This window comes from Ochotona princeps, chromosome 22 (assembly GCF_030435755.1).
Source record: "Ochotona princeps isolate mOchPri1 chromosome 22, mOchPri1.hap1, whole genome shotgun sequence".
In the NCBI taxonomy this organism is placed as follows: Eukaryota; Metazoa; Chordata; class Mammalia; order Lagomorpha; family Ochotonidae; genus Ochotona; species Ochotona princeps.
In genome coordinates, this window is record NC_080853.1 from 18,732,314 (window position 1) to 18,759,537 (window position 27,224).

The window sequence follows — 27,224 nt, forward strand, 5'->3', positions numbered from 1 at the left end:
ACCAGGCAATTCCTACTGGAGTACAAACCTTCAGATGACATGCAGCTCTCCTCTGCCTGGTCCCTGGCCCCCAATCCTCTGATCAGTTACCAGAGTGCTGGTATCTCTTCACCCAGGCCCACCCATGGGTCTCACCAAGGAGACCCATCTCAAGCAGCAGGGCAGAATCCAGGACCAAGACACAGGACCTCCCACTTTGCACTGTGGGCCTTGGCCATCAGGGCTCTGCCCGGCCACATTTTCCCCATGTGCACCAGGAGCATCCGGTATGGCGTTGTTCTGGGTGTATCCACCTGTGCTGTGTGGCCAGCGGGTACCTCCCTGGGGCAGAGCAAGTCTCATTCATCCTGGTCTCCAGGAGCACTGGTTCCTTTCCCACCTGGCAAACTCCTATTCACCCTTCAAAGTCCAGCTCAGATGTCCCTTCTGAGAAGTGTCCAAGACATAGAGAGAGAGTGATCAAAAGAAATGGAGGAGGTACAGGGAACTGGGGCAGGACACAGAAGCTGCTCAGTTCAGCCGGTTATGTGTGGGCTCACAGCCACAGTGGCTCGGGGCTGTTTGTGGGGTGATCCTGGAGGAGGAGGCCCATCTGGGACTTTAAGGAACAAACCAGTCAGGAGGTTCAGAGATCTGGGAGGTGTTTATTGAAGGCTGGGATGCGGCTCTGGGGCCCAGCTCTCAGCAGCCAGATGCCCCGCCCGGTCCAGGACACAGCTACAGGGCCCAAGGGCACCGGAAGATCGGGATGAAGAGGGAATGCGTGTACACGGACTGGAGATTGTGAGGGGAGCCCAGGCAGGGTGGGCAGGACCCAGACGTGGTCAAAAGGGAGTGGGGACAGCCAGCCTTAGGACGCCACAGTGAGTACCACAGCATTCTACAAGGACAACAGCTCCCAGTCAGAGTGCAAGGGGTTGGGCCCACGGCCCCACCACACCACCAGCCCTGTGCCCATTCCCATTCTCTCCCTCACTGCCACCTGGACCACAGCGCCACTCCCGACCACAGCGGGTACTCAGGAATTAAGGAACCGATGGGTGGACAAGGAAGAAATGGCAGCCACTATGGGACGCATGAGTCCTGCTTTATCCTTGCTGCTCCCCTGAGACGTGGGGGCAGGACTCACAATGCCATCCCACCTCCACCCCGGCCCTGAGCTGGTCCAGGACTCAGAGCTGTGCCATTGGAACGGGGCAGCAAGGCCAGCTGGCACTCAGCAAGAAAAAAGGCCACAATGTGGCAGGTGCACCTGCAGAGGGCTGGGCTGGGGCAAGACCGGGAGTGTTCCTGGTGGACCAGGGCCCCTGTGACCAAGGTGGGGGTGAGGATCTGAGGCCTGTCCCATGAGTCAGACAGATCTGAGAGCAGCAAGGATGTGACGGGCAACACCCGCCTTAGCCAAGCAGGGACAGAGTGGTAGCCCACGCCCACAGGTGATGTACCACGTATAGTGAAGTCACCATGACTGTCTGAGCAATACAGGCAAAGGGAGCCGGGCCAGATAAGGAGACAGGGCATAACGCCTACCTGCCCCCTAGAGCCATGCGAAGGCTCCTGGGAGCCCAGCCCTGGGGTCAGCTCACCTCAATGATCTCCAGAGCCGAAGTGGCAAAGTTGACATTGAGGATCTTAGGCAGGGGAATGCCCACATCCAGGTCCACTGCAAAGAGGACGTTGGGAGGAAGCAAAGATATGGGGGGGCTGTTATCTGGGACCCTGGGAATCCCTGCCTTCCTAGGGACTCCTAGGGCGGTCTGTGAGACCATTCCGCACCCCCACTTCCGCCCCCGCCCCCGCACTGCAGGAGCTAAGGCAGGATGAGGGCAGACCAGCTCTCGGGCTGACACAGGTGCGGGCAGTGTGGGTGCCCCCTCTGGCCTCAGGGTCCTCCCAGAACAATGACAAGAGGTAACTGCTCTATCTGAGTCCAGACCCACCCCGCACCCAGCAAGACAGCAGGGTCACCATACCGTTGAGCTTTGGCACGTATGCCACACGAACCAGAGTGCTGAGCCATTCCTGCAGACGCGACGCCTGGGACGGAACACGGGGGGTGTGATCACAGGGGGACGGCTCCCAGGGTGGGGGGATCCAGAGGCCCAGCTGCCCCGCCTCCCCTGTGTCTGAAGATCTGTGGGATGCACTGTCCGGGGATGGGAACCAGCCCCACCGCAGCCCCATGAGCTTGGAAGAGGTACCCCTCCCTTCCTAGAAAGGCCTATGGGGCCTAGAGGGGAGGGCAGGCCCCACTCCAGTAGAACGTTGGGAGGACTGTCAGATTAGTGACCCTTAGAATGTCCTAGAACCTGAGACTGCCAAGAGACCCCAAAACCTCAGGATACAGATGCACACATGTGCTCACACATGCATGTACACACAGAAGGACACACACAGATACACACAGAGATAGATACATACAGATGCATATACACATACCTATATACACACACATACACATCACCCTGCTTATTGGGGCCGCATCCAGAAGGAGGTCATCTTAGCCCCATGCCCAGGCCTGGAGACCCCTCACTGGGCAGCTGCTCACCCTCAGGCACTTACATCAAACATGTGGGCAGGCGAAGCCAGTTTGGCGCTTAGCCTGCAGAGGGAAGAGGAATGCTGAGGGGTCCAGCTCCCCTACAGCACTCAAGTATGGCTGCTTTGGTTCCCACACCCCTCCCTGCACCCGGCCTGCTCAGCCGCAGCTCACCAGGACCAGGAAGTGGGTCCAAGGGCTGAACCCTGCCTCTACCAGCCACGGCTGACAGACTCGGTTTTCCCACCTGCAAAGTGGATCTGGAGGGATCTCTCCTTCCTCCAGGACCCCCGAGAGTACCACCTCTGATGTCACAGTCATGAGGCCTCAATCTGAGTGCCAGCTTGCAGCCCTGGGTAAGTGCCAGGGCCTCTCCAAACAACAGCCTTCCTCTGGCCTGAGCATAGAACACAGGATGCCTGGCATACAGCAGCCACTCACTAAAGATGGCATCCCATCAACCGATCGCACTTGATCCAAATGAAGGTACAAGGCGAGAGACCAAGGGCTGAGGCATGAACGACTCCCAGGCAGCCCACAGGAGTCAGGTGGCAGGAGAGACCAGGGACAGAAGTAAGCAGGGACCAGCAGGGGGAAGGAGGGGGCGGCACTGGAGGGAAGTCAGGTGAGCACTGGATGCCTCCTATGATCCAGGCAGGCAGGTCCCAGAGACCCCCATGAGAGCCCCTGCCAGCCGCAGAAGGGCAGAGGGGCCCAGGCTCCACCCAGGAGCAAGCACAGGGCCTGGGATATCGAGGCCTGGGCTCAGGACAGCCCACAGTGTGGGCCTGGGCCCAGGGTGTTGTTGTGCAAACTCTACTGAAAAGGACATTCAGTGGTGGGATGCTTAGTCCCTGCAGGATGGGCCATCCAGGAAGTCACAGTGCAAACGCACACGGGCAGTGCAGTGGCTGACTCCATGCAAGGACTCCTATCTCCAGGGCTGACCTCCTGGGCTGGTGACTGCACCCTGGTCAATGGCTGACCCCTGCTGCCCCCACCCCTGAGGCAGGCTGTGAGCAGGAAAGGAGGGCAGAGGGAGAAGCCCCCTCTGAAGGCTGCCTCTTGGAGCCTCAGCTGCTTCCTTTGTAAAATGGGCTAACACCAAGCCCTCCACAACCGTGCTTTAGAGAAACGCTGCAGAGACAGCGGCTACTCGGCTGACACTCAGGGAAGCGAGGGTGGCGCGTGTGCATCCCTGGCCCCTAAAGGCAGCAGCAAGGTCCTGTTCCCTGCCCTACATTACCGCTCCAGGGACAGAGAGATGTGCAGCTTGCTGGCTGCTGGAGTCAGCTGGGCGTTCATGGTCATGACCTGCGAGGAAAAGCAAGCAGAGGTCACCCTAGAAACAGAAGGTACCCATTGCCAGTTGATGGAGGGATCCCTGCCACCTCCTCCCTGGGACTGGACCTTGCACAGATGCCTTGGAGGGTCTGGTTTCTGGGAACCAGAGAACGAAGATTGCGGCTGTCTGGGGCTATCGAGCTGAGAGAAGCCTTACCCTGCCAGCAGGGGGCGACAGACCACATCCCCCAAGGAGGTGATACCCCAGCTGAATTCTACAAGATGACAGAAGGATGGAAGGTGGACAACGCCCGCATGGACAAAGCCAACGAGCAGGGACCTGGGATGTTGAAGGGTCTGTGACGTAGGCAGCAGGGAGGAGGAAAGTCAAAAGACAAAACAGGAGGGCACTGAATGCCAGGCTCAGGTGCTTAGCCCAGATTGCGGGGGGCAACTTGTGCAGCTAGGGTAGAGCACAATAGGCTGGTGGGGTATGAAGGGAGCTGGGGGGCAGAGAGGCCAGGCAGACTGGGGCGGGTCCTGAGGTCCTAGTGAGACCAAGTGCATGGCCATGGACTGGGCATGCACGCTCCCGGGGACAGGCAGCAGTCTGGTCAGGTGACCCAGGAATGGGCAGGCAGGGTCAGCTTCCTGTGCTGGGATGCTCAGGATTGGTAGGGGGAGGAGCTTCCTGCCCCCATATCAGGAGGAGACACCCCAGAAGCTCTGCCCACCCTCGACACTTACCGTGTTCAGTTCGAAGAGGGCTTCCGGGGTCCCTGGAGGGGCAGAGGCCAGCACACGAATGTTGGCTGGAATAGTGATGGTGGCTTTCTTTTTCTGGAGTGTGACTGTGGGTAGCTCCTTCACCCGCAGTGACAGCAGAAGGTGTTGATCTGGGGGCCACTTCCCCAGGGCCTGGAGAGAGATAGGACAGGGTGGGGGACAGGAGGGCAGCTTAGCTGCTCCGTTGTCAGAACTGATCAGTGATGTGGTCAACAAATGCTCCTTGAGCACCAAGCAGCGTGCTAGTTGAAATGACCTCATAAGAATCATTTCAACTTTAGTATGAATTCAGGTTCTTGTGGCTTGAAAGCAGCAGGTGCAGCCCCAGTGGGATGGCCAGGGAGGCTGAGGCTGGGCCTGAGGCTCAGCAGTCATATCCCCTAAATCTTGCCCCCTTTTCTTTTCTGTTCAAAGCCAGTGCCCTCAATGTTGCCGCTGGAGCCATAGGTTGAGACCGTTGGAGGGAGGGAACCCGGTGACCTGGAAAGAACGCCCTGACCTTCACCTGCCAAGGAGGCAGCAGCCATGGGACTAATGCCCAGTTGGATTCTGGGGCAGTCAGCCCCCAGACCTCTCCTTTCTGAGCAAAATCTGTCACAGGAAAAGGATCAAGTATCAACCATGCACACTTGAGTGTTAATCTGGACTCAACTTTTCATTGCAGTTTCCCCAAAGAGCGTCAGTGAGAGATCCTGTTGTCAATTCAGGCACATCGGGAAAGATCAAATCCGTGATAGGGGCCACTCACCTCAGGGACCAAAGCCACCAGGTCTAAGGTTGTCATTGGGACATGGCTTGGCACCTGGACCCAAGGCCAAATGAGAGAGAAGAGTTAGTTGAACAGTCAGCACACACAGCAGCTCGGTCTACCTGCGCTCTCACTCTGCCACTCACACACATACACGCTGCGTGATGCCCACCAACGTTGGCTCTGCTAGCCTGCTGCTATAGAGCCCTTATGGCAGACCAGGTGTGTCTAAAGACCTGGCACCACTTTGCCCATTTGACAGATGAGCCTTGCACAGCTGCTGCCCAGAGCCGTGTGGTTGGTCAGTGGTGGCACCGGGACTGGAACCCAAGGCTCATTTCAGAACCTCTCCACCACTGTGGCCAGGATCACCAACTGAAGACCGGAAGAGCTAACCCAGAGTGTTTCCTGGCAATGGTGTGGAATTTGCACATGGGGAAGTCGCATGCGTAGTGGGTGGTGGGAGCACCTCATCATACTGGGCTGTGCTCTCTGCCTTTGGGGGTCTGGGAGGGCAAGCTGCTTGAGAAGGGACAGAGGCTGCCTTCAAGGCCACCAGACTATGCATTGCTGCTGGCCCAGCCTCCCAGCACCCTGGAGCCCGAGATGCCCTGTGCATGCACTGTTCAGACAGCGTCAACACTAGGGAGACCTGATGCTCGGCTAGCACACACCCAGAGGCAGGCAGCTTCAAGCCACAGCCACCAAGGGCCCCTCCTCGCCACAACATTCCCATGCACACCCCACAGCCCCCCCAGGCTAAAACTGCCTCTCACTCCATCTGGGAGACACCTGCCTCGGCCCTCAAGGCCCCCCACTTAATGAGTTCTCAGAGGCCTCCAGACTCCACCCGCAGCAAATGAGCCTGAAGCAGCAGGAGCAGGAGCCTGGGTAGCTCAGAGCTCCCTGACCTTGCAACAGCTTCTGAGCCAGGATGGATGCGGGGAGGCCCCCAGAGACTTCAGAACAAACGTGCAAGCGACCTTTGGTCCAACCCTAGCTGCCCACTCTCCAACCCAAACCTGCTGTACAGGCAGCAGTAGAAATGTTAGCTGTCCACACTTTAGTAGAAGATTGGGCTTAAACCCAGAAGGCTTCATGAGCCAGTTCTGGGAAGGACTCCAGGGTCCCGTTCAAGTTTAACCACGTGGAGAGCCATCCAGCACCCAGCACAGGTGTCCACAACGCCAAACCAGTCACCCCCGGCAAGGCTAACCAGCAGGAACTGCCATGGTCAGTGTCAGCACTGCCTTGGGGAGGCAGGGACCCCCAATCCTCCTCCCCCTGCCCTCCAACACTCCACTCACCAGCTCTGTAGTGATGTCTATGTCCAGGACACCGTGGCTCTGCAGGAGCCCAAACACGGTGCTGAAGAGGTACAGGGGCACGGTCACCTGGGAGGTGTGGTCATCCTTGGGGGGTACCTTGATCGGGAGGCGGGGCTTGGGGAAGTCGATGATGTCACCAGCCACGCTCTTCACAATGGGCTGCAGGGGCAGGAGAGGGTGTGTGAGATGGGGTCTCAGGTGCTCCCCGGCCTGGCCTCCCCCCAACCCCCACCCGTGGACTCCTCCACTCACGTTGATGTCCAGCTCAATGTATTGGTTAGAGATGAGGGGCAACGTAGCCAGCGTGAATTCCACTGACCCCAGTGCCCCAAGAGGCACCAGGCCTATGTGCAAGAGAGAGGGACAGGGAGGCCCGGTGATCCCATTTCCAGGGACCCCTCCTCCACTGCTAAGCACCTGCTGATGCATATTCTGGCATCCTGGTGAGGAGTCACTCGGATGCCGCTGTTGTTCCCATTTTACAGGGAGGGGAGACTGAGGCCCAGACACGGGCTTCACAGCCAGAGTGGGGGGACCAGACTCCTGCCTTCCAGGACTGCCACCCTGAGACCACACAGGAAGAATTCTTGCCTGGAACTAGCTGACTCTCCAGCACTCTCCCTCACTCCCTCTCCTAGTTAGGCCTTTACACAGTTCCCTGTTGCAGACACAAAGGCCCCCACACTCCCATGGGTGCAGACACTGGAATCTGTGTGACTATGGGGTCCTGGTCTGCCTGTTCAGATCTCTGAGCCTTGGGCTTGTGGAAAAAAAGGGAAATGCCTCCATGCCCCACTTCTGTTTGTGACAGCACCATGGACAGCACAGGTGCTCCGAGAATGTGTACCTGTGGCCACAGGCCACAGAGAATCAAACATCCATCTTTGAATTCCCAGACCTTGGTCATCCTGGCTTCCCCCACCTACTGCTGGCTCAGTGTGGGCAGGAGGCAGAAGGCCCCAGAATCCTACCCTTTCCTGCTGCCCTTCATCCCCTAGGCCGCCACACCTCACACCCGGGACCCTGGTGGCATGGTAGAAGGGCAAGAAGAAGAGGTGGGACCCCCCCCACTTACTCAGTACAGAGCCCAGGAGCTCATTCACTACAGCCAGCACACTGTCCACCACGGGGCACAGCTGCCGAGAGAGGAGATGGGGTCAAGGGACAGCAAGGGCCAACTCCCCTCCCCAGCCCAGGGGAATGGTGGTGGTGGACAGGGCTGGATGGTGGTGTAATCTGTGGCTTTAAATGTGCCTCTAGGGACAGGTGGGGTATAAACAAAATGAGGGGCAGTGGGAAGCCTGGAGACCCTCCCCTTCTCAAGAGAGCCCCACTAGAAAACCATAAAACAGGGTGAGGGACCAAGGAGTCGCACTTCAGAGGCCAGAGGGATCATGGGGACAAGGCCTTCCCAAGGGGCAAAGGTGACACAGGCTGTCTCAGAGGGGTCCCAAGGGCCATCAAGACCCTCATCCCCTCCACCCAGCATCAGGCCTGAACTTGGGGTGCTCACTTTGCACCCCTCCATGTGCTTACTGAGGTCCTGTGCTGTGACAGTAGGCACACAGCAAGGGGTCCCCCTTTACAGATCCTAGGTCTGGGATGACAGAATCTGGGTCTCCTGGCCCAGTCCAGCCTTCCAACCATCAGTGGGGCCCAGAGAAAAAAGGACCAAGTCCAAGGTTGTGGCAATTTACAGGGAGCCAGGGAAGGCTGCTGCACTTATGCTAGGGACCCCAGACCCCAGAACTTTCGGGATTTGACAAGTCACAAAGATGGGAAGAGGACACCAGGGGGGCTGTGGGGGAGCAGGGGGACCCCCACTTGTCCACAGCTCTGGGCATTTGCAGGAAGGAGGCACCAAGGCTCCTGGGAAATCCAGAACCTTTTGCAAAGTCTCCACTCTCTGGCTGTTGGCAATGAACTCTTCTTTCAAAACCTCTTGGTATCACACATGTGCCCTAGAGACCCCTGAGGCCAGGATTTGGATGTACAAACACCACACATGTGCACATACACACTCAAACAGCCATGGGGAGGTGGGGACATCCCTCTTCTGCTAAACTTGTATGCTGGCGTCTTTAAGCCCAGGGCACCTTTGCCAACCCCAGGCCCCTGCCAACTGTCTGGGGGACAGGCAGCCAGTTCTTGGGGTCCACAGGTCTGGGTGCCATCTACAGGACTTTGACAAAGTGGGGCTGGGGCCAGCATGGCTTGCTCCTCTGATGGTAGCCAGACCAGCTTGGGTGGGCAGAGTCATGTGTCTGGGATGGGCTGAAGTGTGGGCACTGTGATACAAGAGTGTCTACATGGTTCCAGCTGTAACCACCCAGTACAGGGCTCAGCTGGCAGTTCCTGAGTGAGGGCTGGGGAGGAGGGCACCGGCCTGTCCCTAGACTCACAGGCAGCCAGGATGGGATTACCTGAGGGCAGGAAGGGAATGGCAGCCTAATCCTACCTGGCACCGGGGCAAGGCCCAGCCAGAGGGGAGGGACACAGCCTAGTCCAGGGCCCCACTCCACTCACCACTCCTGGCAGCACTTTGAACAGCGTCTGCTCCACGACCCCAAGGAGTGGTGCGGGCAGCAGCCTGGGCAGAGGAAAGCGCGTAGGGTGTGGTTGTCCTGTTGCCCAGCGGGCGCCTGGGTGACAGGGCTGCTGAGAGGCACTGGGGGTCCTGGAGATCTGGGTTTCAATCCCTCTCTGCTTCCTCACGGGGGAAAGGGGCCAGCTCTAGCCTCCATGTCTGTGCAGGCCAGGCCTGGGGGGGCAGGGAGATGTGCATACCAGGCAAGCAAGCTGTGCTGTCTCCCCTTACTCTGGTAGACAAGGGACATTCGGGAATAGAACAGCATGTGGCTCAGAATAAGGAGTCAGCAAGCATTCGTTGAAGGAATGGATGGACAGATGGATGAACGGATGAATGGAGGGATGGGAGAGGGGAGGGCCAAGGATGAAGAGTGTGTGTCCATGTTTGCTGTGGATATAGGAGAGCAATGGCACCCACGGAGCTCTCGCCACAGGACACCAGCACATCCTGCCTCGGCCCCCTGCCAGGCCCCATGCAGCCCAGAGGAGCAGGAGAGAGTCTGCATCCCCTATTAACGTCATCCTAGGGGCAGGTGCATCTTGGCTCACGCTTGTGTGCTGGGAGCTAACTGATGACTGTCACTGCCCAGAGCCAGCTTCAGAGCTGGGGCCAGGGCTACGACATTGGAGATGGACAGGGTAGTCCCAGGTACAAGGCACAGAGGCAGGTGCGAGGGCTAAGAGAAGCCTCGGACCTGATCAGAGATGGCCGCACCCAGGCTGCCTCAGTCAGCTGTGTGGCCTCAGGCAGGACCCTCTGTATGGGCTGATGCCCCTGCACAAGTGTAAAAAGGCCACTGTGCCCTGCCCTCTGCCTCATCCATCAGCCCCTGGGCAGGATCCTGGGACCACCCAGCAGGTCAGGAGCAGATGCAGGTCCCGGAGGTGCTGCCAGCAGGACAGCGGTAGGGTTGAGTACCCACCCTGAGAGCAAGCTGATGTGGCCCAGGAGCGTGCTGCACCGCTTCAGCACCAGTGTGGGCGTCCCACGTGGACTCATGCCCAGTGCCACCCGCGAGGACACGTTCACCTCCGCGGCCAGCTGAAGGAGGCCACCCAGGACGCTGCAAGACCACAGATGCTGGGGGCGTGGCTAAGCAACCAGGCCCCACCCACCATGTTCTACTGGCCACTCCCTCCCCAAGTCCCTACTGGCCCTCTGGAAGCACCCACCAGATGGTGGTGTGAGTGGCCTGGTCCCCATGTCCTCTTCTCACACTCTGCCTCCCTGCCCCTGTGACATGTCCCTGCACCCTCTCCCTTCTCCTCTCACTCCATCCCCTCTGGGGTAACCCAGCCAATGAGGTAAAAGTCCCAGGAAGAGGGAAGCCCCTGGTGTCCCCGGGAGGGGTTGTGGGGTGGGACCCATAGGGAAACAAGTGGGATGCGGAGTCCCCTGTGGAAGAGGGGAAGGAGAAGAAGCAGGAGAGCAGGAGGTGGGGAGCAGGTGGCCGGCTGCTTCCCTGGAGCACTCACCCGGAGCCGTGCAGGCCCACCTTGGTGTGCAGGGTCAGCTGCACCCCAAACCCTGGCAGCAGCTTCAGTGACACCTTGGGCAGCGTGAGCTCCTCAATCTTCAGCCTGGGTCGCAAGTGTGGAGAAGAGCAGTCACCCCACACGTCCCTTAGTGCCTGGGCCATTCCTGGGCTGTCCTGGGTATAGACCCCAGCCCACTGCAACCCTGGAACCAGACACAAGCCTTCGGGCCAGCTACTTCAGCCCCTGGACCTCAGAGCCCTCGCCTTAGCCCACGTGTCCTACAGATGTTGCCAAGAGTGAGACAGTGAGACAAGTGGACAAACCCTGTGTTTTCTCCCCATATTCCCCACCCCCCCACAGTCTCAGCCCCGGGTTCTGACCTTGGCATTGTCCCCTCTGCCCCCCAGGGTTGCTCAGACACAGCTCCTTGCCATTCACAACTTCTTTGTGCCCTGGGCTTTTGTCCAGGAGGTTCTGTCTGTTGGGGAACAACCCCTTGGGGAGCTATTAATCGTCCCTGTGCCACCGGTCAGAGCCACAGCTCTGCCCACAGAGTACCTGGGCAGGTGGTACTGCCACTCTGTGCCCCACTATCCATGCATGTGGAGTAGCAGTTCTGGTGACATGGGTGAGCTCGGAGGCACAGTGGCCTTAATGGGCCCTCTCCAGATGCCAGGTGTTCTTTGGGGAGGGGGCCCCTCTTGCCCCTTCTGCTCTCAGCACCCATATCCTGCCCAACAGCCTTTCCCCAGCCCCTAGCTCCTGGGCTTCCGCCTTCTCTGGGGTCTCTAATAGGCTTTTCTGGACTCCCCACAGGAATGGACAGGTTTTTACCAGCTGGGACTGGGAGGTGTGGCCTGTGATAAAACTTACAGATATCGTGCTCACCACCCCAGAGCCTCAGTCTCATCACTTAAATGGGCTAATTCCAGCCCTTCCTTTGGGTTCAGTGAAGTCGTTCAGTTACAAGACTTAGCATAATGCCAAAAACAGAACACCCTGGGTGGATGACTGCTGGTTATAAAGATCAGCTCTGATGCAAGAGATCTCATTCGTGCTGAGTGTCCCCTTGGGGCAGACAGGGAACACACAGCCCTCCCGGCTAAGCTGGGGGACAGGGCAGGGGACTGGAGGGCTAGGCAGGAGGAGGGGACAGTGCAGATCCCTGGGTCAGCCCAGAAAGCCTGAACAATTTGGTCTCAGGTCCCCTGGGAGTGAGCGGGATGGACCCAGGGCCACAGCCCTCAGCCACAGCAGTATGCAGACCAGACCAGGACACACACACACACTCTCACACTCACACTCATACTCACAGCCTGGTGGTTACCGGACAGGCAGCCAGCATGTCCAGCTTTACAGAGACTCACCCAGAAAGTTCCTCCACAACTCCAAAAACCCCTCCGTAGCTCAGGAGCCCGCCTCCTCCAAGCAGCCCTCCAGAGCCCAGCAGGCCCTGATTCACGGACGTGACGGTGCCCAGCACATTCTGCAGAATGGGCCCCCCAACCAGCGAGTTCTGGATGGCTACACGGGGGCAAAGATAGGAAGTGGAGGAGGGTACTACAAACCTCCACTCCCACCCCCATCCACCCAGGACCCGGCAAGCTGCTCCTTTCCCATGATAGAATGGACCCCATGGCCACATTCCTGCAGTGCTCTGTCCCCTGCTCCTGTGGCAAGTCCAGTGGCTATGCTGGCTCACTGCCTAGCATGGGGTGGGGGGCAGGGAATCCTGTCACCCCCCACCTGGAATCTGTGCTGGAGCTACTTGCCACCCCCAGATCAGCCAGCCCCCAGACCACCCCTGCCATGCCAGTACCCAAGAGAGACCCGGGATGGTCACAGCTCTTCTCTGTCCCTCAGAGCAGATCCGCCCAGCCAACTGGTAGGGTCCATGATTCGGCCCCCATCCACCACCCACACCCTGACACACCGCCTGCTGCGGGCTCACCTTTTCCAAGTTCATCTTTATCCAGCCGTGCGAGTGTACCCACTGTCTCGAGCAGTCCCCAGCACGGAGTTGCCAAGCCCCAGAGCAGGAGCAGGGCCCCCACACCCACCATTGCTGGCTGCACACCTAGAAGGGCAGAAACAGGGACTCTGAGACCCCCTGCACTCCCAAGCCTCTCCCCTCCTTGTTGTCCATCACCTACTGGGCACAATGCAAGTCCAGGTTACTCCGTCTGGGGACAAGCGGTGGCTACACATGCACTGTGCGGCTCCACTTCTGGGGCACTCTCCAAGCCCCTCCTGTGTCAAACCCCACTTCACAGATAGAAAAACTGAGGCCTGAAAAGTGGAGGGGACTTGACCAAGGCCACAGAGCCCATCCATGCAGCCTCTGTGGGCCTGGCCCAGTGTCTAGGGTGACAGCAGCAGGGACAGCCACCTTCAGGGACAGCAGGATGTGTGTGCCTTTGCCAGCCACCCGACCCACCTCGGTAGACTCCCACAGGGCAGGGTCCATGTACTGGAAGGCCAGCAGCACTTCTCTCGGCCACCCTTGCCCCAGTAAAAGTACTATCTGCCCAGGGTAGGCACCAGCCATCCGTCCTTGCACAAGGAGCCAGCAGTGGCCCCAAGTGCATTGGCACTCATTTCCCAGGCCTCCCCGCAGTGCAGCACCCTGCAACTTCCACGCAGGGGTGAGAGACGAGTCCCAGTGCATGGCTAAGGGAAAGTAATCACCCTGGAGCTCGCTCCCCCCAACCCCGCTGCTGCCATGACCTTGCACCCGCCCTCCAGCCTTTGCATTCCACCAGGCCCAGCTCTGGAAGATGGTTTGTTCTCACTCCCAGTGGGAGTTCTTTTTGTTCCCGTTGTTCAAATGGGCCGAGGGAAGGTGGACGGGTCAGCAGCAGGGGCTCAGGGTAAGACGGGACTGCCTCCAGCTGCCTTACCTGCTTGCTCCTGCTGTTGCACCAAGGGCAGGTGGGGGTTCCTGGACTCCCCGTCACCTCCTCCACCCACCCTAACTCCGGGAGTGGCCCTTATATGCCCAGAACAGTTGTGGGGACACAAAGAGGGGCCCAGCAGCCAGAAAACCGTCAAGATGTCATGTCAGAGGCAAGTTGTGGTTTTCCCAGAGGGCCTAGGCTAAGCCTTCCTTCTGGAGGGAGAGTGAGGGGGCTGGGGTCAGTGCCAGGGGCAGGCATGAGATGGCCCCTTCCTCCAGAGTTGGGGACAGGTGAAGAGCTCTGCCCTCCTCCCTCCAGCTCCTCAGTGGTACCTCTCTCCCCACTCCCACCATGGTCCTGGTTGCCAAAGAAGAGGCTGAAGGTTGTCCGGTCTTCCCACCACCTGCCAACCCCCTCCCCAGGCCTGGCAGGGAAAGAGCTCAGGGCCTGTGGGGGAGGGGCCGACTCCACCCCCACCTCCCAAGTCCAGCGGCAGTGTGGGGGATGGGTAGTTTATTCATTTTTCTCATTCTACAGCAGGCATTAGTGGGGCGCCTGCTGTCTACCAAATGCTGGGGATAAGCCACAAAGAGAGGAGTGTAACCATGCCTTGCCCCAGAAGGCATGATTGACAAAAGGTGGCGAGAAACAGGTGGGATTGATCTTAACCGTGTCACCGATGGAGTCTAGCAGAATCAGACTGCTCTTACCTGCCTTGTAATCTGCCTGAAGCGCTTGCCACACTTTCCTTTTCTGTTAGAACATTTGCGAAAGTCACTGGCCACACCTCAAGCAGTCACCCCACCAGGCTGCTGGCTGTGGCAGCGAATGGCACAGCTCTGAAGGGCACAAACCCAGACAGCAGCACATCAGAAGCTGGCAACGAAAGCAAAGCCAGCAAGGGACTTTGGAGCATGAAGAGGGACGCATGGTTGGGGCCAGGGGCCGGGAGGCCTGGATGGGGTAGCAGAGGGAGGGGTCTAGCTGGGGAAACCCCTGGGGGTCCTGGGCCCAGGACAGATTTAGGACTTGAACTTTTTTTTCTTTTTTTTTTAATTTTTTTTTTAAGATTTATTTGTTTTTATTACAAAGTCAGATATACAGAGAGACGAAGAGAGACAGAGAGGAAGATCTTCTTCCGATGATTCACTCCCCAAGTGAGCCGCAACGGCCGGTGCGCGCCGATCCGAAGCCGGGAACCAGGAACCTCTTCCGGGTCTCCCATTTTGGGTGCAGGGTCCCAAAGCTTTGGGCCATCCTCGACTGCTTTCCCAGGCCACAAGCAGGGAGCTGGATGGGAAGTGGAGCTGCCAGGATTAGAACCGGCGCCCATATGGGATCCCGGGTGGTTCAAGGCGAGGACTTTAGTTGCTAGGCCACGCCGCCGGGCCCATTGAACTTTTTTTTCTTTAAGATTTGTTTATTTTTATTTAAAAGGCAGATTTTATAGACAGAGAGGTAGAGACAGAAAGACCTTCCATCCACTGGTTCACCCCCAGGTGGCTACAATGACTAGAGCTGAGTTGATTCAAAGCTGGGAGCCAGGAGCTTCTTCCAGGTCTCTCACATAGGTGCAGGAGCCCAAGGACTTGGACCATTCTCTGCTGCTTTCCCAGGCCATAAGCAGGGAGCTGGATCAGAAGTGGAGCAGCCGGGATTTGAACAGATGCACTATGGGTTGCCGGTGCTGCAGGCAGAAAATGAGCGTATTACACCACCCTACTGGTCTCCAGGACTTGGGCTTTTGCTCACAGGTCTTCTGTGAGCATCAGAGAAGCAGCCCCTCCAAGAAGCATCCCTGCTGGGCCTCAGCTGCACTCCCCCTTCCCCTGCAGGATTTCTGCCCTGTGAACCTGTCACTGTATCTGTGGCCGAGTTCCCTTCCCACTCCCAGAGTCTTGGCCTGGGAGCTGCAGGCATGAGGTGACATCTACCTCGTGTAGAACTTGAGGTGTCCCCGCCAAGCCACAGTTCACAAGGGTCACAGTTCACAAGCCACTGTCCTGACCCCAGAACACAAGGGTCCTGCAGGAGCTTCCCAGACGCTTAGCATCTGTAACATCCGTTCACCTAGCGGTTGAGGCTGTCATGGTCCTTTGCTGTGTGACGATCCCTAGAGTAGCTCCCACGGTGTCGGCCCTGGGCAAGAATCCCACCGTCTGATTGTACAACTCTGCTCTTGCTCTCCCCCTCTGCACATTGGGTCTACAGAAGGCCCTAGGAGGCTGGGAGTGTACAATGTGAACCTCCAGGGCCAGGCAAGGCAGTAGAGGGGCGTCCCTGGCACACCCCGGTCCTACCACTGGCGCCCCTGGATTACCTGGGCGTCTGCTCCTACCAGGCCAGACTCAAGGCTGCCATTGTCCCCGGGGCAGAGAGGCGACAGCTGATGGGATTAGGGCTGGCTGTGAGAGACTAGGGCATGCCCTGTCACCCGGACTTATGCCAAACTAGGCCAGGTCACACCTCCCAGGGGCTCTGCAGGCTCAGGGAGCACTGGCCTTCCACCCTGAGGGATCTGGTCACCCCTTGGACACATGTGTGACCCAGAGACTGCCACGACCCCCGCAGACCACTGTGCCATCCACCCCACCACCACAGAGACCTGCTGACAGGTGAACATCCTGACACACAGATCTCAGGCTCACAGCCAGCACCCCAACAGTGCCTGAGCCCCCCTCACTGCCTGGGAGGCCCTGGGGTGCTTTTTTTTTCTCAGCCTCATGGATCTGTTTTTCACATGCCCACAGGTGACACTGACTTCTGGGTTTAGTTAGAAAGTGTATTTTTCACTGAATTACATGGACATTCAAAGAGCCAAATTTAAGAACAGCGCCAATGTGAACTCCAGGAGCGGTGATGGGTCAGAGATGGCAGGTGCCAGGAGCTGGTCCTCGCGGGAATGTGCGGCAGGAACACGGACCTCATGAGTGAGCACGCAGCACAGGCCCACGCTGACACCAGTGGACACAGCTGACTCCTGCCCCTGCTGTCCATCACGGTCAGTCACGTTCTGACCAGTCATGCTGTTGTACACACAGTCACCCCTACACACTCTCGAGCACATGGCACTCAGGAACCCACTGTTACCAGCATTCACTGGGCACTGACAGCACCCCAGGTACTGCCCTGGCTTGTGCAGTCCTCACCATTACCCTGCAGCAGGCAATACTGTTATCATTTCCATTTGGCACATGGGGAAACTAAAGCTGAGACCTATAATGTGGTTGTCTAGGACACACAGGAGGAGAGAGGCAGAACTGGGATTTGAACCCAGGCAGGCTGACTCCAGCCCTGCCTCCTGATGTGCCAAGTGCTCCAAGCTAGACCACTCCACGTCTGTAAGTTCTCCAGTCTCCCCGTCTGTGAAATGGGCATAGTCCTTACTGAAGAGGTGACATAGGGGCACAAGTCTCCTGTGCATATCACCACCCTCAAGATCTGGCAGCACACAGCTGAGGGAGGAAGAGCCTGCCCCGGGCTAAGCTGTGACTTCGGACAAGCAGTTAACTCCTTGAGCCTCTATTTTCTTGCCTATAAAGTGGGGATGGAACTCCTGTCCTCCCCACCTTGACCCTGCAGTTCTAGTGTCAAGTCAAGCAAGTAACAAGTAAGCGGTCAGCAGGTTCTCACTGTGTACTCAAGCCCACACCCAAGACTTCCCTGCAGACCCAGACTTCCCCGGGAGCCCAGATCCCCAGGAGAGAAGACAAACCACACATAAACTTGCTAACCAACACAGAGAGACAAAGGCACATCAGGCGTCCAGCCCGGCCTTTCTCCCGTTTATTGTCGAGGAGCCTGCCCGCACTGCCCGCTGCCCCCCCATCAGGACCGCAGAGGCTGGCAAGAGGGGCTCGGCCCACCCAGCTCTGCTGGCAGTTCCTCCAGGGGATGCAGGCTGCTGGTGGTGTGTGGGCAGCTGGCAGGGGGCATCCTGTCATGGTCAGCCCAGCTTCAAGTCCAGCACCAAGGCGTTCTGGTGGGAGGCAAAGGACAAGGGTGAGGGTCAGGAAGCAGTGACGGGGTCTCCCCAGGAATGAGCTGGAACTGGGTGTGCCACCAGGGAGCTGGCAAATGAGGACGCTTTGGGAAGTGAAGCGGGTCTCGAAAGGCAGTTCCAGGAATTCTTGAGAGACCCTGTGCCTGGATTGAGTGCTTGCTGTTGCTCAGGCTGAATCAGCTCAGGGAACTTGGCCACAGCTCTAGCAAGTCAATACCTGTCGTTTGCATTCCCATTTTCAGCCCAGAAAAACGGAGGCCTAGAAAGGGATGCAGTCATTTGCCCAAGGGATCAGAGCAAGAGGGTGGCAGGGGTCAACATTCCCCCTCCTGGGAGTCCCTGGCCACAGATGTACTGGGCTCTGAGGGCACGGTTTGCTCATGGGATTGGTGGATTGTACTGATGGCCATGCGCCCTTCTCAGCACCCCCTCACCTGAGAGAGGCAGGTTCTTGATCACCCCCCACTGGCCAGTAATCAATGGTTGACGTGACTTCCCCAGCCCCTCCCCTCACCTCCACTATGTCCAGCTCAGCTAGATCGTAGTTCACAGCCGGAACATCCGGGAGTGGGAACCCAACTAGGAGAACATCTGAAAAATACAGTGAAAAATCATCTCGGCTTAATTGCTCTGCAATTAATTAAGAGTGCATTCTTGTGGTGCAGTGATGAATTGTTGATATCTGCCAGTTGATTTGCATGTTTTCCCACCCCAGGTCAAGGTCCGAGTCCGAACTATCCACCACCCAGTGAGATTCAAGCCTTAGCCACAAAACTTCAGCAAAGACCAACCACTCCCACTTGGGCTCCCCAAGAATGGGGCTTTGAGACCACCCAGGTGAAGTTCCCCCTGTTGCTGTTAGTGCTTCGTGGCACCTGTTGGCACTCTCACCGTTGACAACTGGGACGTAGGCTTCTTGCAGATAATCAGCGACGAAGCCAGTTAATTTCTCCTCCTGGGGAGAGACGGAGAGAGCATCCCTGCTCCATCATTCAACCCATCCCATCTTTTCTGCTCTCCCTATGCTAGGCACATAGACCACAGGGACATCACCACATTTATCCAGTCTTCATCAAGACCCCGCCTCACCCTGGCCTGTCCACTTAGGCCCCATGGCCTGTGAAGCTTCTGTCTGAGTGGTAAGTGGAGCCTTGGGTGGCAGTGCCGGAATAGAGGGGGTCAGGAGACAGCAGGTGGCCTCTGGACCTCCCTCCTATTTTTGCAGAAAACTTGGCAGCTTTGATCCATCACTCATTCGCCACCTCCCTGTGCCTCAGGTCCCCCCCAGGGTGAACGGCAACACCTGCTCACAGGAGGGTCAGGTAGCTTGGGTGGCACACACCACACACAATCAGCACCACTGTGTTCAGTGCCCGCTGGGCTCAGGTTCTGCACAGAGACTTAATGACGGCTTGGCCCAAGCTGACAAGGACCCAGGGCCCCTTCCCTGAAGTCCTCAACCTGGCCTGGCAGAAGCCCCTGGGACACTCACATTGAAGTTGCCAACAGAGGATGCCCCCTGGGTCAGGCTCAGCACTCTGCAAAGCAGGGGGAAAACAGCAGGTGTGGGGCGAGCAGTGGCCCTGACTCTGGAGACAGGAAACCCCATGCACCCCAAGCAGGAGTCCCTGATACAGCCTCTGCTTGCCGGCCACCTGCACTAGGTCACTGCCCTTCCCCCGGATGGGAAAGTGTCCACCCTGGTTCCTGCAGCTCAGACATGGAGCTGGCCTGTGCCTCCCCTGCATGAGCCCTGCTCCTCCCTCTGGGCCCCCAAGCCTGTCAGTCACCCCTGCCCCAGGACGACTATGCAGAGGTTTATGGCCTCACAGTCTCCTGGCACAGTCCTCCGCAGGCACTAAGACATGTTAGCACCCTGACAGGCAATGTTGCCCTGGTGGCAGGACTGTCATGCCAGGGTGCCAGGATCCCAGCATGGCCCAGCAGGCTCCTACCTGTTCAAGGAAGTGGTCATCTGTAGCTGGTTGTCATGCACGGAATACTGGATCCTCAAGTTGAAGTGCTGGTTTTAGGGGGAGGAAGCAGGGAGACACCAGGGCAGAGGGAAAGGGAGAGGTTGGTGCTCAGGGCAGGCCAAGCCAGGGACTTCCCAACCACCACTGCCAAGACACCACAGGGGAGCCCCACTCTACCCATCCCACCCCTAGAAACTGAACCCAGCACTCTCCCCATCCCCAAATCCAGGCTTCTTGTCCCTCCTTGTCCTGGGCCAGGACCAAATTCACCCCCACTCCTATCCAAAACACCTGGCCCAACTGTCAGTCCCTGTACACACTGGGACTGCTCCAAGCCTTTGTATCTGGCAACCTCTGCCTGGGGTGTCCTTCGCTACCCCAGCCTCCCCAGCATCAACTCCTGTCCTGGCAAGCTCCTGTCCAGCCTTGAAATACAACCCAGCTATCATCACCTCTTCTGGGAAAGTCCTTTGTGATTTTTTTCAAACTAGACCTGGATCCCTCTGGGCTACCCCAGAGTCCTTTCACTGAAAGGGACAACTGCCCCAGTGGATGAGAATGGATGTTGGGGGGCAAGATGGAGGAGAGAGGAAAGAGGGCGAATTCACCCATTCTCCCATGAGCCTTTCAGAAGAATGTCACACTTACAACTTCCAGAAGGAAGAGGGAGGTGGGTGGCTGGCCCCGCTGCCGCTGGGCAGCGAACAGCTCCAGGGTGCCATGGAGGTGCAGGAGGCTGCTGCCTGCTTTGATGGTGACCTTGGGGGGTTTGTTTATTCTGACCTGGGTCACTAAGGGCCTTGGCTTGGGATAGGCCTCAGCCACCTACAAAAAGCAGGACAATTCCTCAGAGCCAGTCGGTCCTTGGACGGGTGACTTCCACCAAAAGCAGGAGTCCCCATGAAACAGGCGACTTCTATCCTGAACGCAGAAAGTACCACACGTAATGCTGGGCTGTGTGTATCAGAAGATGAACAAAACACAATGTCTTCCCACACTGGACTAGGGCTACGTGGCATGGGGTAGCTACCTCCCCATCTCTCTTTGGGGGAGATCAGGGGAGGGCCAGGTGGGGGGGGTCATAGACAGTTGGGGTACTCACTTTGGGGATGAAATTAGCCAGTGTCTCCGTGGTCTGTAGAAACAACTCACCCACCTGCAGGGTAAGAGTCAAGATTGAGATTATGGAAGTCTCCCACCCTCCATGTAACCTGACAGATACATGCTCTGACTCTGTGAAACATGCTCTTCCAGACTCCTTCCGTCACAAGACTTACCACTCTATGCTTATTAGACTGATAAGCGCAGGCAGCCCACATTCCAACACTTATAGCTTTCTGTGCACAAGGTCAAATGTTGAGAAAATGATGGGTGGGAAAGTAAGATGATAGACATGAGTGGATGGATGCAATGAATACGAGTGGGATGGATGAGGAAAGTGGATAAATAGTGGGTGAGTGGGTGGGAGAATGAGTGGATGGGTGGGTGGATGGTGGTGTATGGGTGAGTGGACAGATGGGTGGGTAGATGAAGGGTAAGTGGATGGGTGGGTGGGTGGGTGATGGGTGGATGGATGGGTAGGTGGATGGATGATAGATGGCTGAATGAGCATGAGGCAGCTCACACAAAGGTGGATGGGTGAAGGGATCTTTGGGGTAGGTAACATACACTGACTCACCCACTCAACCATGTCAGGCTCTGTTCTATGTGTTGTGTGGGTGATGTGAAAGGGTTGATGGATGCTGGCTGGAATGGAAAAACCTGGACATGAGGGCACAATAGCTAGATACGTGAGTACATGGATGATACTGGATAGGGAAGGTGGCAGATGGCCAAGGCATGCAGGACAGAGGCTGAACAGACATTTGGGTGTTTGGACGAGAAGCTGGTGATCATGGTGGGTGATGGGGTCCTGCCACCTCACAGTCTGAGCGATGCCCACACCCTCAGGACAATTCTCAGGGCAGACAGGCAAGGCAGGGTCTGCCATGCCAGGGGGTCAGAGCACATGGGGCTCACCATTGGCTCCCGGATGTTCGTGGCCAAGGACTCCTGCAGGAGGGCCAGCTCTGCGGTGAGGAAGGCAGCAGACAGCAGCAGCTGGGACGAACCTTCAGCATAGCCCTCAGGGAACTCCAGGGCCTCCCCATCCACAGCCATGACCTTGATGGTTTTGCCTGCAGGCTGCTGCACTACGGGCTGTGGGACAGCCGCCAGGAGGCGCTGAGCCTTGGCCAGCAGGGACAGAGCAGCTATGGATGGGCCTTGGGCTTCCAAGGGAGTGGGGCTCAAACAGGCCTAGGCCATGAAATGCTAGAGGTCTAGAGGTCTAGAGGTCATACTTCTCCCAGTGCACTGCAGGTGGACAAACTGAGGCCCAGGAGGCTGGGGAGGTACCACAGCTCATGTCGCCCCCTCCCAGAGCTGCTGTTGGGACACCTGTCACCTCATTACCTCAGCCTTAGAGGTCCGGATGACAGCACAGCTCTGCTCCCACACACTGATGCCCCCTGGCCAAACCCTCCCCACTTGGGGCTCTGTACACCACAGGGCAGGGTGGTAGTGAGCCCGTGGGAAGAAGCCAGTAGATGGGCAATGGTGTGAGCATACAGCTGGCAGCCCTGGGAGCCTGGGGGGCCCGAGAGGGGCAGGGAGAGGAGCAGAGAGAGGTGCCCAGCACCAAGGGAGCTCCTGGGGACCTCCAACCTCCACAGCCCTGTCCAGTGACATTGCTGCTACCACCATGCCAGTGAGCCCAAGACTCCAGCCCCCAGGGACACCGGCACTCACACTGAAGTCCACCTGGATGAAGCTGACCGTGGTGATTGGGGAGGCTGCCAGGACATATCTGACGGTACCCAACTGGCCCACAGACATGGGATCTGTGCCAAGAGGGTGGGCCCACTCAGAGAGGTGCCAATTCCAGATGTCCCTGGGAGCTGGACCCTCTCCCTAAGTGGCCCAAGGCTCCATGTCTCTGGGCCTCAGGAACACCAGCAGGAGAATGAGCTGAGAGACACGGCAGCCAGCCCAGAGGCCCCGGGCTTTTACAGCAGATGGGGCTACGGCTGTGGCTCACAGTTGAGCAGAAGGAGGCTGGGGAGTATTTTCCAGCCACACTGCCGGGGAGGCCAACTGGTTTCCTTCACTTCCCACTATGGGCATTTTCTCTATCCTACATTGGCAGGGTGGGAGAGGGTAGCTGTGGACCCCCCCACTGATGGCCGTAGCAGATGCACCAGCGAAACAGAGTCAGTGTGACCAGACCAAAGGCAGGGGCTGGCAGGTGAGTGCAGTCTGGCCAATGTCCTTGCAGTCTTGAAGGACACTGCATTGAGAACACTAAGACCCCAGCCCTCCTCTAGTCCCAAGGCAGGGCCAGAAAGAAGTAAAGCAACTCCCCTTCAATGTTCCCCTGTAGGGGCCAGGTGTCTCCAAGGCGTCACCCACCATTCAGGTGCTCCCAGTTCCTATTCACATACACTAGCACTGCATCGATGGCTGGGCACAACTGCAACAGAAAAAGGACTGGGGTAGATGCGTCTCCTCTGGAAGGGCTCAGTGGGCTTCCCGGGGAGTCCCAAGAACCCAGGGATCAATGGAGACAGGGATGCCCCAAGTCACATAGTCTATGGTAAAGCCTGATCTAGAAGCCAGATCTCCCGACTGCAATCCACCAAGCCCACAAGGAAGCAAGGTGGGCAAGCTCCAGTCGGCGCTTCCCCTGTCTGCACTCCCAGCAGACATAGCTAGATGATCGCAGCATCTCTCCCACCAAGCCAGCCACAATCTTGGAACCCTTCCCAGCTACTCTCCACCCATCGGGGTCAGCTGCTGTTCCAAGAGAGCCCCAGCCACTCACCAGGTTCGGAAGGACCTTGTGCAGGGTGCTGTCCAGGAACTTTTTGACCATCTTGGGCAGCATGCTGGACACAAGTGCCACAGGTGGTGCCAACGGCGGATACAAAGCAACAGGTTAAGGAAATCAAGAGGCTCAGGAAGTAGGGAGATGGGGGTACGCATACGCATGGCATGGGGGCCCTGGCTTCTGCCCCAGCCCCCAGAGCCCCTCACTTGCTCGGCAGGTTGGTCTTCACGCTGACCAGGGTGATCTCACAGCCCTCGCTGCTGAACACAGGGAGCCCCGTCTCCTCTCCCCACGCAAGCCGGTTGGTGGCGGTGATGTTCAGGACGATGATGATCTCCATGTTGCCTCCCATAAAGCTGGAGGGCAGGATGGGCATACACCATACACATCCATACCCTTCATACCCCCCACCAAGGCCACCATCCCACCAGGTGCCTCTTCATTGTCCATAGTCCCAGCAGTATCCAGGGAAGGGCGAGGACCACTCCCAAGGTCACAGCACCAACCTCCTGCCTCTCTTGCTTGCATGAGCTCCTACACAGCCTGAAGAGCCCCCTCAGCGGCCACCCCCTCCCCAGAGCCTTCTCTGATGCCCCAGACTGCCCAGTGCTTCCTCTATCCTAGCCCGGTTGTTTGGTCTGTGACTGTACTTGCCTAGGTCTGGTTTCCCCATCCTGGGAGGAGCTGAGCAACATTACTTCAGATCCCAGCTGGCACATGGTGGTCCCCAGCCAAGGGGCACATCATAGTGACCAGAAAGGCCACTCCCCCCACTCCCTGGGTCCCCTCACCTCTTGCCGGTGATGGTCATGCCCGTGGACACGCACTGGGAGATGCCCACTCCGGGGACAAACTTCAGTGTGATGACAGGCAACTGGACGTCCTTCACTTTCATACTGGGAGGGCACAGGCACCCGCAGCCATGAGAAGTGAGCATGCAGGACCCAGGTTCTCCTCTGTACCCATTGGGGTGGCCCTGGAAAAAGCCCCTCTCTGCGCAGAGAGGACCTGGAGGCAACATCGCCCTCACTTGGCGATACCCCTAAAAGTCATCAGTTAAGAGAAGTGGCACACAGACCTTCACCTGTCAGGCATTGCTAGTGAATCACAGTTTGATTTCCTGCTCAGTCCAGACAGTGCTTCTAAGCCCTCCACTCCAGTCAATCCTCCCACCATCAGGTGATGGAGGTCCCTCCCTAGTGCCCCTACCTGAGAAGCTTCATGTCCTGCATATTCAAGAAGCTCACATCACATGCCAGGACTTGGGGTTCAACTTTTCACCCTCCTGTTCTCCTCAAAACAGGAAGTGTCCCCAGTGGTCGATGGAAGAGGCCCCTCCCCTGCACCAGCCCACCTGCCCGCCTCTCACTTGGAGATGCCTTTGATGGGTTTCATCCCCGGCTGGGGTTTGCCTGCCTCCGCAGCCAGCTTCTCCAAGATGTGGCTCTCATCCATGGCGCTCTGCACCTCTGGGAAGGGGGAGGAGGGGAAGAAGACGCTTAGTAGGGCTGCCCCTTGCCCTCTGCCTGGGACAGTCATTATGCCTGGGCAATACCAATAACCCAGCAATGAATCCTGGCAACCTTACCCTCCCCTAGCACTGACAGGTGGCAAGAGCCAGGGTAAGGTGGTCATAGGATGGGAGCTATGTAAGGGGTATAGTCAAGGAAGGGAAGCATTACAGAGGGCTCCCAGGAGGAGGCACCATCTCCCTCCATCCTTGAGGGAGAAGCAGCAACTCTCTCTAGCAAGCACAGAGATGAAGGCTGCCATCTTGGGCCAAGGGCACAATGAGGGCACTGAGTGGGGGAGGGGAGGGAAGTGTGACGACCCCCACAGGCCTGAGGGTGAGGGGAACCAGGGCAGAGGGGCAGGGATCCTTTGCAGGAGGGCAGTCCCGCAGGTTCCAGCTGGAGTTGGCTTTAGTCCATGGGTCAGCTGCCCCCAGACCTGAGTGATCAGGGGCAGGGTTGGGGGCTTGTCAAAATGTAGATTCTGGACCTGAAGCAGAACTTTGGGAGACCCCCACCCCTAGCAGCCCTGCAGGGACCCCCTCCTCGGCCACCAGCTGGGAGGACTCTCACCACTTCTGACCCTCAGGCCACAGACATTACTCATCTGTTTATCTGAGGGAGGACAGAGCTCCTGTCTGCTGGCTCACTTCCCAAAACACCTACGACAGCCAGTGCTAGGTCGGGGGAGAAACTTGAGCCAGGAAATTCATCAGAATTTCCCACATGGGTGGCAGAGACCCAGGCACCCCGAGGCCCTTGCTGCCTGCCTCCCAGAGGCCCTGGAGGACGCTGGCCTGTGGGCAGAGCAGGCACGCCAGCACAGGATGCACGGGTCCCAGGAGATGGTTCTCCCGCCGGGCCAGATGTCAGGGGATTGTAACCTCACATTCCACTTCATGCTGGTTGGCCCCTAAGGCCGTCCCTTTCATTGAACTTTGTCAGGTGAGCACATGGCCACCCAGAGGCCAAGGGACTTGGCCGAGGGCACACAGCAAGTTATTGGCAGAGCTGAACTGTGACCCATGTCTGTCACCCCAGAGACCCCCTGTGGTCACCAACCCCTGTTGCTGGGACCAAGGAGAGACTCCCAGAGAATAATGATTTCCAGCTCTGCTCTCTCACTTATGGGAGGAGCTCAGGCAAACGGTCTCATTTTCTTGGAGTCTCAGTTTGCCCCCTCTGCGAAATGGGTGAATACTACATTGCTGACAAGTTTATTTTGATCTCATGGCCTGTTCAAGACCCTGAAGCCACGAACAATCTCCCCTACCACCACCCCACACCCCACCCTCTAGCCCCACCCCAGGATCCACAGACTCACCTCGGTTCATGACGTGCATGCCCAACCGCAGCAGCACCCCAGGCTCAGCTTGCACGCCAGCCAGCAGGCTGCAGAGCGCCACACACAGGACCTGCAGCATGACTTCCCCTGCACCAAGAGGCCTGGGTTGAGTACGACCCGCCAGGTCCTGGATCCTCGAAAGATCTCCCATGTATAGTGGGTAGCCTCTGGAGGGGGCCAAGGGGCCAGGAGCCCCTGGATGACCACCTTCCCCCCAGGGCCTGAGGATTACCGGATTAGCAAACTCACTACCCTCCCTAAGCCTCCAGCCTCCCGTAAGCACGGGACGCTCAGAGCTGTCACAGCTGCAAGTGGCTCAGGCCATGCTGGGGTCCTACGCAGAGTCCTATGCAGAGGGGAACGGGGTACTCCGACATCCAGCCAGTGGTATCCCTCTTACCCAGTTAGGCCTCACCTCCACATGGAGCCCCGAAATCTTAACTCAGAGTCCCTGGAAGTCTCTTGAGAAAGTGCTTTGCCAGTGGGTAAATTGAGGCACCCTCAGGGTCTCACAGCCAGTGAACAGCGAACTAAATAAGGCCTTCCCACCTGAGACCCTTACAGTTTCCCAGGAAAGCCCTCCCTGACCCCTGACCCTCATCCCAATCGCTTCCTCCCACTTACTGAGCTCTGACGTTTGCTTAAGCAGAGTCAAGCGTATGTCAGGGCCACCCTTCCTTTGAAAAGACTCAAGGAGCAGTGCTCCAGGGCCAAGCCTGCGCTGGCCCAGAGACAGCTCGCTTCCTTCTGGACCCTTGCAGGCAGCAGGCTTGGGTCGTGAGCACCCCCATCCACAAACACCTGCCCAGCTGCAGTCTGAGCCCACACCTGCGTTCTCTCATTTGTTGGTCTCCTTAACCTCGGGGTCTCA

At 57.9% G+C, this 27,224-nt stretch overlaps 2 protein-coding genes across 2 annotated transcripts; both read right to left on the minus strand.

Annotated features, from left to right (window-relative positions):
- Positions 1–658: 658 nt before the first annotated feature.
- On the minus strand, positions 659–12,823 carry BPIFB3 (BPI fold containing family B member 3). The gene is made up of 15 exons (XM_012927242.3): positions 12,705–12,823; positions 12,121–12,277; positions 10,751–10,855; positions 10,198–10,338; positions 9,212–9,275; positions 7,761–7,821; positions 6,938–7,029; positions 6,665–6,844; positions 5,358–5,411; positions 4,571–4,741; positions 3,786–3,853; positions 2,563–2,602; positions 1,974–2,037; positions 1,587–1,663; positions 659–880 (listed from the first exon to the last, which is right to left on the minus strand). Exons 1-15 carry the CDS (start codon positions 12,814–12,816, stop codon positions 851–853), a joined length of 1,416 nt encoding a protein of 471 aa, XP_012782696.3. The 5' UTR covers positions 12,817–12,823; the 3' UTR covers positions 659–850.
- Positions 12,824–17,457: 4,634 nt separating this feature from the next.
- Positions 17,458–26,432, minus strand: BPIFB6 (BPI fold containing family B member 6). The gene is made up of 15 exons (XM_004585726.2): positions 26,333–26,432; positions 24,867–24,966; positions 24,289–24,393; positions 23,704–23,853; positions 23,492–23,555; positions 23,080–23,140; positions 22,420–22,511; positions 21,649–21,828; positions 20,732–20,785; positions 20,278–20,454; positions 19,609–19,676; positions 19,146–19,191; positions 18,545–18,608; positions 18,168–18,244; positions 17,458–17,629 (listed from the first exon to the last, which is right to left on the minus strand). The coding sequence occupies exons 1-15, from the start codon at positions 26,430–26,432 to the stop codon at positions 17,597–17,599; spliced, it is 1,371 nt and encodes a 456-aa protein (XP_004585783.2). The 3' UTR covers positions 17,458–17,596.
- Positions 26,433–27,224: the final 792 nt, after the last annotated feature.

Excerpts from the sequence above, each read along its gene's own strand:
- BPIFB3 (XM_012927242.3), bottom strand. The coding sequence starts at position 12,816 with ATGGTGGGTGTGGGGGCCCTGCTCCTGCTCTGGGGCTTGGCAACTCCG. Across the intron at positions 6,845-6,937 it reads ACATTGAGCTGGACATCAAC|CCCATTGTGAAGAGCGTGGC; the intron begins GTGAGTGGAGGA and ends CTGCCCCTGCAG. Across the intron at positions 881-1,586 it reads CGGCTCTGGAGATCATTGAG|AATGCTGTGGTACTCACTGT; the intron begins GTGAGCTGACCC and ends TTGTCCTTGTAG.
- BPIFB6 (XM_004585726.2), bottom strand. The coding sequence starts at position 26,432 with ATGCTGCAGGTCCTGTGTGTGGCGCTCTGCAGCCTGCTGGCTGGCGTG. Across the intron at positions 19,192-19,608 it reads ATGACCACTTCCTTGAACAG|AGTGCTGAGCCTGACCCAGG; the intron begins GTAGGAGCCTGC and ends CCTGCTTTGCAG. Across the intron at positions 18,245-18,544 it reads CTACGTCCCAGTTGTCAACG|ATGTTCTCCTAGTTGGGTTC; the intron begins GTGAGAGTGCCA and ends TGTATTTTTCAG.